At 39.9% G+C, this 13,574-nt stretch overlaps 1 protein-coding gene across 1 annotated transcript in view; it reads right to left on the reverse strand.

Annotated features, from left to right (window-relative positions):
- LOC136577475 (uncharacterized) overlaps nt 1-13,574 on the reverse strand; it is a 229,887-nt gene that overhangs the window by 62,347 nt on the left and 153,966 nt on the right. Inside the window, exon 8 of the mRNA XM_066577376.1 lies at nt 10,870-11,016. Within this exon, the coding sequence (XP_066433473.1) occupies nt 10,870-11,016 (147 nt within the window). The remainder of the gene's footprint in view (nt 1-10,869; nt 11,017-13,574) is intronic.

Consider the following 13,574-nt stretch of genomic DNA (forward strand, 5'->3'; position numbering starts at 1 on the left):
GTGCCAAAAGATGATGCCGGTGCAGTTTTAAAATTTGTTTACCATTGTCATTGATCACTTCTATGCAATGTGTGCTCCAAGATTAGATTCTTTTCCAAGTTGTCTACACTCTCCATTTCAGAAATTTGACAGGCTGCTGGTTCAGTCATATCTAGAAGACCTAAAGCCAGGTAATTTAGTATGTTATGCCGAAGAAAGACATATGTCCATCCAGTTCACTGTATTACCCTCCCAATGTTGATCCAGAGGAGGGCAAAAAAACAATTTTCCCCATTTAAAGGAAAAAATTCCTTCCTGACTTCAACCTGGCAATTAGAATAATCCCCGGATCAACAATCCTTCTGAAATTATTAATGATTATAACCTATAATATTGTATCGCTCAAGAAAGGCATCCAGGCCCCTCTTGAGCTGTTTTATGGACCGCATTTGTCAGTTTTCTGCCCAAGTCCCCAACTTATTCAGATCCTCTTGCAATCTCCTTGCGTCCTCCATTGTGTTAATATCTTTACATAGTTTTGTGTCATCTGCAAATATTGCTATTTTACTCTGCAATCCTTTTACCAGGTCATTATAAATATATTAAAAAGAATAGGAACCAAAAACGATTTCTACCCCAATAGTAACATTCACCCAATCAGAGTAGGTACTGTCATGGAATATAAAGTGTTAAGTTTCAGAATGCAATAAGTGTATGTTTCTTACCTTGTATTGGACTATTGGCCCTTAAATAGAAGACTAAAACCTATGCTTTGTAGTGCTGGGAACTAGGATTTTAAGATAAGAAGTCAACAGACAAATAAAGTAAGGCTAAGCTATGTAGAGAAGACACACAACTATAGCAGAAAAATGTCTAATGCAACAGCAATATCCTGACTTAGGTAATTTCTATGTCTGAGACGAGCCTTAAGAGCTTTTGAGACTATTTGGTAGATGTCAATAAGTCTTATGATCAATAAGTATTTTCACCTTTGTAACAGTAAGCTACGTAACACGAATCTTTGTACCAGGCAATATTTGGATACGCCCTCGTCTTTCTGTATAAGAGTTGGCAATGTTGATAATAAAGTAGAATTCATTGCGATTCTCACTGGAGAAGTGTGTTGACATAACATGGAGTGATTTCATGCTATTGATAGATAATTTCTAGCAAATCTCCTCATCACGGGCTACCATATCTACCAATTTGGCACCTGGCAACGAGGTCATCAGATCGATACCGGCGTGGTCCGATAACAGTACCATTAATAACCACCCCCTGCTTTCTATCACTGACCAGTTACTTCCCCATTTTCACCGAGACCAAGCATTCTCATTTTATATACCGACCTTTTATGTAGCACAGTATCAAATGCTTTGGAAAAGTCCAGAGACACAAGATCTCGTGATCACCGTCACTGTCAGAAAAATTTTTCTAATATCTATTCTGCGTCTCATGTTTACGCCTTAATAATATTTATCATTTTGTTGACATTATTTGCACTTCCCTATGATACTTCATTCTGTATTCCTGCACATAGGAAACTAAATATATGCCACTTTATATGAAGTGGTGGATGAAAGTTTGTGAACCCTTTAGAATTTTCCATATTCTGCTTATATTTCAAGTAAAACTGTATCAGATTTTAGACAAGTCCTAAAATAAAATAGAGAGCCAAATCAAGCAAATGAGTAAAAAATATTAGATTATTAATTGATTGAAGAAAAGGATTCAATATTACACGGCTATGAGAGGCAAAAGTATGTGAACCTTTGCTTTCAGTATCTGGTGTGACCCCCTTATCAGATATTTAATATCCTTTTAGAATTAACTTAAATTAAATTAGTTTTTTTCTGCTCAGTCATCTGTTTCTGGTCTTGAAAGTCCACATTACAGTATACTGCATTCAGGCACCAGATGTAAAAGAATTTAACTTCACTGTATTGTACTGCATAGCTAACAACTCTCAATCTTATCTAGTTTCATTTAGAAAGGTATCCCTTTTCTGAACTGCGAATAGATCTTTTACTTATAGCACACGGTGTGCTAACAGGAAAAATAATGTAACATTTTATCCTGGCTCATTAATTCTCATACTTTGGCATCACACAATATTCAATAAGAGCCGTAGCAAAAGTTTTATTTTTCCTTGGATAGGGGAAAACTTGATAACTCTTTAACTTTGCCTTAAAACGGCTCAAAAGTACTTACATAAACTCCTAGGTGATCTAAGAATGTTATACAGGACTTCAATGGGTCTTAGACAGTGTTATACACACCCGTTTTAGGAGTATTGGTAAAGTTCCAGTTTGGGGTCAATGTGAAGCACACCAAGCTCAAATTTGTGCCCAAATTCATCAAACCAGATGAATCAAACTTTGGGAAAGTTTGCTCACCATCTGTTACTTGAAGTGTAACTAAATTTTCATACAACTTTTCAGAATAAGCTGCTGTGTGTACCTCTTGTAATAGCATTTCTGGCCACTTTATGGCTTGTATCTTGTATTGTTTAGCCACTGTCCCCTTCTGTAAGCTCAAATTCTAATTGTCAGTCTTCTGTGAGCTGATGGGTGGAGACCAGCTGCTGTGATGTCTTCTATGCACTCTACACCTTCAAAATCAGCGGCAGCATAGAGGGTACAACACGAGATTACTGAGCAGTGTAGATCTGATTACAGCATTACAGTGAGATAAAACACTTTCTAGAAGCTGATGCCACCTCTGTGTGAGACTCTCTGCCTCTGTCTCCCTCCTGCAGCTTCTGCTCCTTCCTCTCCATAGATATCTATGGGCTGTAGCTGTAATCTGATCTCTTGCTGTACAGACATCATTGTCGATTTTATCAGTAAAAATCAGTGCAAATGATCAGTACAGAAGGCAGGAAAGAGGAGGATAAGTGGCTGATAAATGGAAAAAAGACAAAATATTCTACAGATTTTCAGATTTTTGCTAGTACTAATAATGGAAAAAAAATGAAAAGCTTCGTTATTCTCTAAGAACACCATGATGAGCATTGCCTTGATCATAATTTTAACATATAGACTATGAGACATATCCATTCACTTTTTAGGAGGGAATTTACCCCATGCCTTTGTAGAGCCTAATGAAGTTGATTACATAATCACATCACAGCTCGGTGTTTGAGCTTTATTAAATAATTCGTCTCCAGAGGTCTGTCACTTCATGCATCTGACCTTTTCTGTTTAATAAAAAACAAGAATGTGGAAATTAGCACCCATGTGGGGTCTGTGCCCTGGTATTTAAAACATGGAAACCAAAGGAGGGAGGGGTAGAGAGCAAAGGCTTAATTGGAAATATTGGCTGTCAATTTTAACTCCTTCTTCTCCAGGATCCAACACCATAAAATACAAGTAGTGGAAAAGACATGAATGATTATGAAATGATCAGAAAATTACATATTATAGGAATTTTGTGTTAAACATTTTTTTTAAGAATTTTGGTGATTATTTTTTTAATTACAAATCAAAATCTATATATTTTGTAAAAAACATTCCTAAAAATTCTGCATTTGTCACACTGGTCACTGACCTAATAGACTGATACTTCCTGTTCTGTAGAGATAGCTTTGCAGCAGTCAGCTACTTTTTTTTTTTTTTTGTAAATACTTTCTTTATTAAAGCGTTAAAGAAGAAGAAAATGACATACATGGTATAGGCATTGGAAAGATAGTCAGCATGGTTATAATGCATGTTCATTTCAAACAAAGTCCAAATAATCACTTTTTTAAAAAATTTTAACAATCCAATAGCATTTAGATGTGAAAGTGTTGAACAGTCCTAAATGAGTGAATAATAAAAAGCAATATAAGTAGGGGAAGAAGATGTAGGTTGAGTGGGGGTAAGGGGGAGGGTATGGGAAGGGGAGGGATTTTGCTCCTCGTTCTAAGAAGGGGATGTTCACATGTAAGCATCAGTAACTGTGTGTGGCTCTGGGATACCGAACATTTTATTAGGGGTCTTCAATGGACATGGGGTCCCTAGATTTTTTAGTGGTTGGGGGACATTTTTGTCACCCATGGATTCCAGGTTAGTAGGACGTTGTCATGTGTTCTGGAGGTCTTACTTGTAAGTTCCTCAAATCTGCAAAGTTCATTTACTTTGGCTAGCCATTGATTTATTGTAGGTATATCAGGTGTTAGCCATTTTGTGGGAACTAGTGCCTTGGCGGCTGTTATGAGGAGGGTAATTAGATTAGTCTTACTAGGTTTGTAGCTTGAAGAAGGTTTGGCTAAAATAATATATTCAGGGAGAAGTTTGAAGGTGCTAGCGATAATTTCTTGGATCCTAGACTCTATTTGGTCCCAGAAGGGCCTTATTACTGGGCAGGTCCACCAGATGTGTAATAGGGGGCTCATCTGGCCACAACCACGCCAACAAAGATTGGAGTCAGCCAATTTATAGGCGAAGAGCCACTCTGGGGTCCTGTACCATCTTGTTAATAGCTTGAAATGATTTTCTTGAAGCCTAACACACGTGGAGTGACCATGTGAGCTCCCCAACACTACTCTCAGGTCCTCATTCGAAAGCTTAATGTTGAGCTCCTTCTCCCAGGAGAGAATGTAAGCTGGTCTGCTTGTTACTTGCAGTGTGATAAAATTCTTTTTGATTTGAGAAAGTTTCCTGCTGGAGTTGCTGCGTGTTGTCATCACTCGCTCCAGTTCTGTGTATGAGCATGAAGAAGGGTAGGCCTGGTTAAATTTCTCTAGAATTTTGTATATGTGGTGGTAGGATAAGGCGTTGAGTGGTGGTAATGTTGTCTGTGAGAGTAAGTTTTCTATATATTGTTTACTTTTGGGAATACGAGCTACCCAGAGGTCGGTAATAGATAGCGTCTCAAAGGCGGACTATAATTTCTCTGTGTGAGGGTCTAAATTTACTCCCAAATAGTCTGGTATCAGGGATAGAGGGGCCGCCGGGGATGGGTGTGGTGCTAGGTTGGCTCGGAGAGTATCCCAAATCTTGCATGCACCTTTCAGGAGTGGATCAAAGGTAGACTTCCTATAAGATTTTTGTATGGGAAACCACATGTCTCTTACAAAATATTTACCATAGGTGGCTTGCGCTAAATTTCTTACTATTTTATTTTTTGAAGGGTTAGTTAGCTCTAGCCATCTGGTTAGTTGAATTGCGTTATAGTATCGATACATGTCCGGCAAATTTATACCCCCGAATTCTCTCTTCTGTGTCAGTAAGTTGGGGGTAAGACGGGGTCTCCTATGTTTCCAAATAAATTTGGAGAATTTTGATCTGATCTGTTTAAAGAAGGAGTCCGGGAGGTAGATTGGGAGCATTTGCATTTTATATAAGATCTTAGGGACAACGTATGTTTGTAGGAGGTTTCTCTGGCCAAACCATGAAATTACTGGTAGGTCGTAAGTTTGCAAGGACGAGGAGATATTTTCTAGGAGTGGGACAAAATTGCTGTCGAATAGGTGATCAAGATTTTTTGTTATCCTGACACCTAAGTATTCTATAGAGGTCTCTGACCAAGTAAAACCTGAGGTTCTTTTTAGTTTTTTAGCGATTTCAGGGGATAGAGATACATTTAGTATAGTTGACTTAGCTTTGTTGACTTTAAAGTTGGAGATGTATCCATAGAGGTCGAGGATGTTTTTTAAGATTGGGAGGGCTTGTTCTGGGTTGCTGAGAACGAACAGGATATTGTCAGCAAAGGCTACGGATTTAAGTGGCAGGTGTTTTAGGCGGATTCCCTGAATATCCTCACTCTGACGTATCAGCTGAAGCAGGATTTCTAGTGAAAGGATAAAGAGGGTTGGGGAAAGAGGGCAGCCTTGACAAGTTCCGTTGGAGATCGAAAAGGGTGGTGAAAAGGAATCATTTACTTTAATTTTAGCATAGGGGTTTGAATATAGAGTAAAAATTGCTTCGATTAGGCGGGGGAAATTAAATTTTATTAAGGCTGCTCGCATAAAATTCCAATCTACCCTATCGAACGCCTTTTCGGCGTCTATACCTAGAAAGACTAAGGGGATTTTTTGATTTTTGGCATAGCTGATTATGTGAAGGAGTCTAGTCGAGTTGTCTTTGCCTTCCCTTCCTGTGACAAAACCGGACTGTTCTTCATTTATCAAAGCGGGAATAAATCTGTTTATTCGCTTGGAGAGGATTTTTGCCCATAGTTTGATATCTAAATTTAAAAGAGAGATTGGCCTATAGCTTCCACATGATAGTGGATCTTTCCCTTCCTTGTATATAAGTGTGATATAGGCTTCTTGCGACTGTTTCGGCAGTAGTGCTCCCATTAATAGTGCGTTGAAAGATAGGGTTAATTGTGGTAGGAGTATGTCTTGGAATTTTTTGTAATAAATTAGGGGAAGTCCGTCCGGGCCTGGGCTTTTGTGAAGAGAAAAGCTATTTATTACAGAAGTAGCTTCCTCTAATGTGACTGGCGCGATTAGGGAGTCTGCTTCCGCTTGGTTTAAGTGGGGAAGGTCCAGGGAGGCAAGCAGCTCTCTTAGTTTCCTGTTTTTTGTTTCGTTAGTTTGGCCTTCTCCTAGGTTCAGGTTATATAGTTGTGAGTAAAATTTTTGGAAAGTTTTTGCTATCGTTGGGGTTTCACTGTGTGTCTTTCCTTCTGCGGCAGATATTTTATGTATGTGTGTTTTCCTCTAGCTTTTTCGCAGTCAGCTACTTTCACCATGTTTTTTGTATTTTTTTTCATGGCATGCAGTTAAATAATGTACTAACTTTTTACTCTGGGTCTCTACGAATGCAGTAATACCATTGTGAATTTTTTTTTAATTTTACATAGTAAAAGGGGTAAATATTGGGATTTTTGCGTATTTATATTTATTTATTATTTTTAAAAATACTTTTACTTTTTATTTTTGTCCCAGAAGAAGACTTGATTATCACCATCTTTTTTCTTTCTTCTAATGCACTAGTATACATTAGTGTAGTAGTGCATTAGAAAGCCAATGAGGTCAGCAAAAACTGAGCCTCATAGGTCACTGTAGCTGGCAGACCCAGAGGCTATAGTCAAGTCCCTGTGTCTGCCTTTTACATGTTGTGGCATGTAAAGGGTTAAACAACTGGAATCCGAGGTCCCTTCCGTTCCCATCATTAGAGCAAGAGCCCGGCTGTCATCAGCAGGGCACCTGCTCCCCCTGGTATGGGAGACCCTTGCCGGGCTTCTAATGCAGCACCATCAAAAGACAGTGTTGCAGAATAAAACCCTTTTAACAGCTGCCATCAAAAGACATATGGGCGGTTGTTAGGGGGTTAAGGAAAAATGATACATTCCACACACATATAATAGGGATATTGCAGGGATATTACCTTCTGATAGGTGGCGCTGTAGAGGCATTGTATCATCTTTTTCTTTGAGTATGACACATGTATGCTTTATAACTTTTTGGATGGTCTAAGAATAACACTTACATTTCTTTGTGTGAAAATCCTCTTTTTCATCCATGTCTATATACTTTCATATTGTTTTTTTTTGCACACTACAACAAAAATCTTTGAATATAGAAAGGTCTTAATTGTGTCAAATTATAAAATAATACATATTCTGGGGTATAGTATAGAGTTATAAAACAGATAGACATTTTCAGAAAAAATAAAGAAAATGTACTAAAAAGCTTTTTCAATCTTAAGCAATCATAGCTGAGATGGGAATAGCTGTAGTAATGTTGCGACCACCCTTGGCCAAAATTACAGACACAGCAGACTGGCTGTTACTTTCACTTCAAAAGTAGTTAAAAAACAGCACATAGCAGGCAGTTGGCTGTTTTCATAATCCTGGTCACCTGTAGCCATGTAAGTCCATCTGGAAAGGGGTTGGGTGACCTCCATTCTGGCCGAGGTGTGATCCATATCAATAGCTACATTTATGACATATCCTGTGGATATTCAATAAATGTTTAAAGACCCATTAACACACACATATCTTTCAAAAGATTGAAAGATCAGTGATCGTTTTGCATAAAGTACTAATAGGCACTAATTGCTATTAGTACTTTATCAGCTTCATTTGCATGCATATAAGCTTCTGGGAGTTGTTACAGAACTCAGCAGGAGTTCTGAGCTCTGTAATTAGCTCCATTGTTCAACCATGGGCTCCCTGTGAAGAATTCAGCACCATGGATAGCAGACACAGCATGCGGTCCTACTTATCAGACGTTCTGCCAGCGGGGCTGAAAACTGAGAACAGCTGTAACAATGCAATCAGCTGTTCTCAGCAGTCCCCGGGCAGAACACAGCATGCGGTCCTGCTTATCAGCTGTTCTGGTGAACAACGGTTTTCAAGCAGAACTGAGAACCGTCATTCGGCCGAACAGTGAAAGATGGGCAAACTTAGACACAACGATTATTGCTCAAATGATGACTTATGGTGTCTAAATGGGCATTAAGATAGTTTTGCATTAAAAAGGTATTCCTATCAGTTCAAAAATAGAGACATTTAAGGAGCAAATTGGCACAGGGGAATTTGAGTCAAAAGTAGGAACTGTCCCTCTTGGGAGGTTTGTGCCATGCTTGATAAAACCTGTGCCATTTAAAAAAAATAATAAAAGCAAGCAGCAAAATGTTTAGGTTTTTTTAAATAAATAAAGCCTGATACTATATTTCCTGATCATTATAAACCTGGTGAGGAAGATTTCAGTGCTTAGCCTCCTAAGGTGGAGAATGGCCCAAAGGCAGGAAACCGCTGAGAGAGTGATTAATCACATATAGTCAAATGTCTGCACAATGCACAGCTGGGAAATCAAAGCAAAATGTCCCAAGCATATGTACTAAATCAGAACAGAGGGAGTTATCCAAGCACAAAGTACATACACAGTCCACACCGATTCCAAAACTCCATCCAACATAACTTTTCACATAAATCATACCCAATAACCATTTCCTAAAGATACTATCACTAAAACCGCTCACCCACAATGCTACTTGTCAGTGGCCATCAGGCCCACTATCTTTATTACTGTGTCAGTTATTATTGGATGGAACTTGTATATAGCAATGATAATTATCATTTTTGGTCCAAGTGGATCTTAAAAAGAGAAAAGTTTCATGGGGAGGCTACAGCTGGCCATATGCACATTTGGCTAACAGCTACCACCCCCAGTCTACCCATAAACATACATGTGCTGCTCAATACTGGCTAGTTTGATATAACTAAATACAAGAGAAAATGTTATCATTTAGTACAGTGAGGACAATTATACTCACCCGACAATCCACCTTGTGTACTGGAAAATTTAACAGCATATGATGTTGAAAGCAAACAGGTGTAACTAAAGTCTTATGGGCCATAATGCAAATTGTGGAGTCTGCCCCCCCTCCTTCTCCTTCATCTCTTGTTGCTTGGAAGCATGGGTTACAGTGGCATTGCTATAGCCTATAAAGATATATGTGTCTCCCCAATGAAGCAATACAAATATTATATACACATTGGTATATATAAATATATACAGTATGTATAGTATGTAGACCCTATAAGTAACAATAGTACAGGTAAATGTAGTGACTCACATGTGAAATCATCTCAGATTGGAGTCATGCACATTTTTTTTTCTCCAGACCACCATGACAGCTTCTTTCAGCCATGGGTCTCCTCTGCAGCGACTGAAAGATGTATTTGGCTCCTCATTTTTCCAACACCTCTACACCTTTACATAGCACTATATTCATAGTGTCCCCAAAAGTAATAATGCCTGCCTTGGTACTCCACACAATAATAATACCCTGCCGAATGTGCCTCACAAAGTAACAGCACACTTTTTTGTGCCCCCATATATAAATAATGTGCTCATTGTGCCCCCATATATAAATAGTGTGCTCATTGTGCCCCCATATATAAATAGTGTGCTCATTGTGCCCCCATAAATAAATAGTGTGCTCATTGTGCCCCCATAAATAAATAGTGTGCTCATTGTGCCCTCATATATAAATAGTGTGCTCATTGTGCCCCCATAAATAAATAGTGTGCTCATTGTGCCCCCATATATAAATAGTGTGCTCATTGTGCCCCCATAAATAAATAGTGTGCTCATTGTGCCCCCACATATAAATAGTGTGCTCATTGTGCCCCCATATATAAATAGTGTGCTCATTGTGCCCCATATATAAATAGTGTGCTCATTGTACCCCATATATAAATAGTGTGCTCATTGTGCCCCTATATATAAATAGTGTGCTTATTGTGCCCTCATATATAAATAGTGTGCTTATTGTGCCCCATATATAAATAATGTGCTTATTGTGCCCCATTCAGCAATACTGCCTCCTTTGTGCCCCATGTAGTAATAGTGCCCCATTTATGACCCATATAGTAAAAGACCCATTTGTGCACCCATATAGTATTATTGCTCCCTTTGTGCCCCCTTTGTTCCCCCATATAGTCTTAGTGATTCCTTTTTGTCCAAATATAATTGCAAAAAAATGAAACTCACCTACCTACCCTTTTTCCATGACAAGTAGGTCCTTCTTCTGCAGCCTGCAGCCTCACACAAGCAGTGCAATGCAGTGTCATCTGCAAATCCCACACCAGTGTCAGGGAGACCATGGTTCTCTTCACCATCTTAATATTCAACTAAATCCACGTCCTAAAAACATGGTTCCAGTTGAAAGTACCACTGAGGAATCCATGGGAGCCCCATTCCCCTCCGGCCCAGTCAAGATCCCACCCCCTGTGACCATGATCTGTACACCCCTGAAAGTAAAGCTTTACATGTTGTATTAATGTATACAACTCATAATTCTAAGTACATAAACTTGTGCTTGTTCTTTTTAACCTTACTGACTGCAACCGAGTTCCTAAAATACAAAGTACTTCATTTGACCAACCACCACTCTCCTTTCTCCTGTCTCATGAGACCCTACATGGCAGAGAGAAAGAACATTTTACCTGCTGGTATCTTCTGGAAGAAAAGGGTTGTGATGTTGCGTGGGTCTCTTGGGGCGGCATCCAACTGTCTACATGCTGGAACCTGCGGTTTAGATGACGTTCCAGTTTCTCATCAGGGGTCAACATGAAGGCTCTCATGTCATTCATCTAAAGCCACATGAGAAACAAGATTGATGAAACGAATGACTTCAGGCAGTGTCAGCTTGTGAAAATCACAATGCGGCATTCTTAAGTTTAAATTGAGTGAAAATCATCGGTCCAAGCCGCTGTGGATTTGGTTGGAACGCAATAAAGTAATAACTATCCAGTCTTTCGAAGATAATGTTACACTGAGGTATTAAACGAAAGGACAAAGTGACAATGCTGTAAAATGTTGTGTCCAGATCAATGGACAATGACATGTTGGACTATGGAATATTTCCAAGAGGGACCATCGGGCATAAATCCGACCCTAATACTCATACATGGAAGCTGGCCATTTGTAGAATGTAGCTCGCATCCAGTTAATCTCACAGACATCATTTATGCTGTAATATAGACAAGATCAGAGAATTTATGACATTATCTGTATATCTTACTGTTAAAACTGAAGCTCCATTCGGAGTCTTGTGAGATCTTATATTATGGAACGTTATTAATAAGGCCAGGACAATGGGATAATGAAATCCTTTGCTACCCTGCAGTGTAGTGTAGTTTCAACAAAGTTCATGTTCTTTCAATGGACAACCCACAAGCACTACAGAGCTGTCTGCAGCGGCAGCCGGCTGACCTGAATTCTCAATTTTGTGGCTTTAAAGGGAAGCATTTCAGTCCGATTTTTCTGCCACCAGCTCATTTTCTATCTACCCGTTGCTTGCCTTAGATCAATTAAAATTCAGCTTTTTCTGCATTCAGTAATTTTTTTGGGCTGTTTTGCTTTTTTCCTTTGCATCTCACAAGAAAGGCTAGTTTCACACAGCAGTATTCTGGTCACTATTTCTCATCAGTATTTGTAAGCCAACCGCAGGAGTGGGTCCAATACACAAAAGAGATGCAAATCTCTCCATTATACTTTCTCCCTGTAGGTTCCATTCTTGCTTTAGGCTTAGAAATACTGAAGCACAATACTGACCAGAATACTGCCATGTGAGAGAGGGCAAAGGCATAGGAAAAACACGACACTCATTCAATTCCTAACACATTTTACATACAGTTGGCGGTGTACAATGGGAACAAAAAGAAAAGTACACCGTACAGAATCCAAAAACCCCTGTGGGTAAGGCATGCGGTATGCCACAGCTGACAGGCTTATGTCTAGATATAGTTTAGTGTACTGCAAAGTATAGGCTGCAGTACTTTTAAAGTGAAACAATACTACTACTAGTAGCTACTTGGATCTGCACATGTGTGGGTGTCAGGATGGGCGGCTATCGGGGTCGCCGTGCCCGCACGGCGGACGCTGTCGCCCCTGCTGCAAGTGCGCGTCGCAGGGGGACTCCTACGCTGGTCATCACTTCTGGCCGCCTGGCTCCTACACGGCACAGAGGTGCTAGGAGCATGGCGGCTGCTGCCCGGCGCCGTGTTCGTGTTTCCATGGCAGCCTGCTGCATCTCCACTGACCTAGTCTGGTCTGCTAGTGCTGAGGGAGGTTCTCCCAGCACTTTCTGATCATCCTGCTGCTGTCAGGTTCTCTGCCCCAATCAGCCGCTGGGGCGGGAGCTCTGACAGCATTTAAACCCCTCAGTTGCTTCCTGACACTGACAGTGTTTGTATAGGCTTCCTTGCACTCACCAGCCGTACCTTGTATTCCTGTTTACCAGTGTATTGACCTTGGCTTTTCCCCTGACCTGACTTCGTCTCCTCCTTCTGTACTGCGTTTCTCTGGACTGACTTTTTGTGCTTGACCCTGGCTTGCTCCTGGACTGGTTTGCGGTTTTCCCTTTGTGCATCGCTCTGGTTGTCTGTTTGTCCATTTGTTTTCTGTTTCCAGGGATTGTGGCTTTCCCCAGCATTCCCCTAGCCAGTGTAGGGACCGTCACCTAGTTGCCCGCCTGGGGCTAGCCAGGAGTGGAGGCAAGTAGGCAGGGACAGGGGTTGTGGGTTACGTTGCAGGGACCCCCGACTCCTGCTTTCCTGGTTTCCTGCAAGTGGTGGCTCATGGCAAATCACCGGCATGAGATTTACCAGCAGTTTGTGGATGATGCCAGCTACGTCATCCCCGTCATAGGGGGCGAGAGAGGTGGACTGAGATGAAAAAAATTAAGAAAGCCGGCCAGCCCACCGGACCACTCAGTTGCATTTACTTACACCGTGGGAGAATTTCAAACATAGATTCAGGGGTATTCTTATATCAACATTTATAATACAAGCAGTTTGGGGAAATGTAAAAGTGCACCATTGCAGCGCCAGTATCGTTTTAGGCCTTTGTTAGCTGGTTAGTCTTGAATAAACTACTTCGTTATTCAGTTATTATATACACTGTACACTTGGTCAGTTAAGACCTACCTAAAGGATATAAATTTCATATGTGTATAGAGTAAATTCATTGAAAGGATTTATGCATTACATGGATATATATATACACATATATATATATATATATATATATATATATATATATATATATATATATAATATGTGTGTGTGTATACATATTAAATATATATCTACTAGCTTACCCGTCGCGCGTTGCTGCGAAGACAGACAGACATACATTCGTTTTTATA

Source organism: Eleutherodactylus coqui, chromosome 8 (assembly GCF_035609145.1).
Source record: "Eleutherodactylus coqui strain aEleCoq1 chromosome 8, aEleCoq1.hap1, whole genome shotgun sequence".
NCBI classification, from domain to species: domain Eukaryota; kingdom Metazoa; phylum Chordata; class Amphibia; order Anura; family Eleutherodactylidae; genus Eleutherodactylus; species Eleutherodactylus coqui.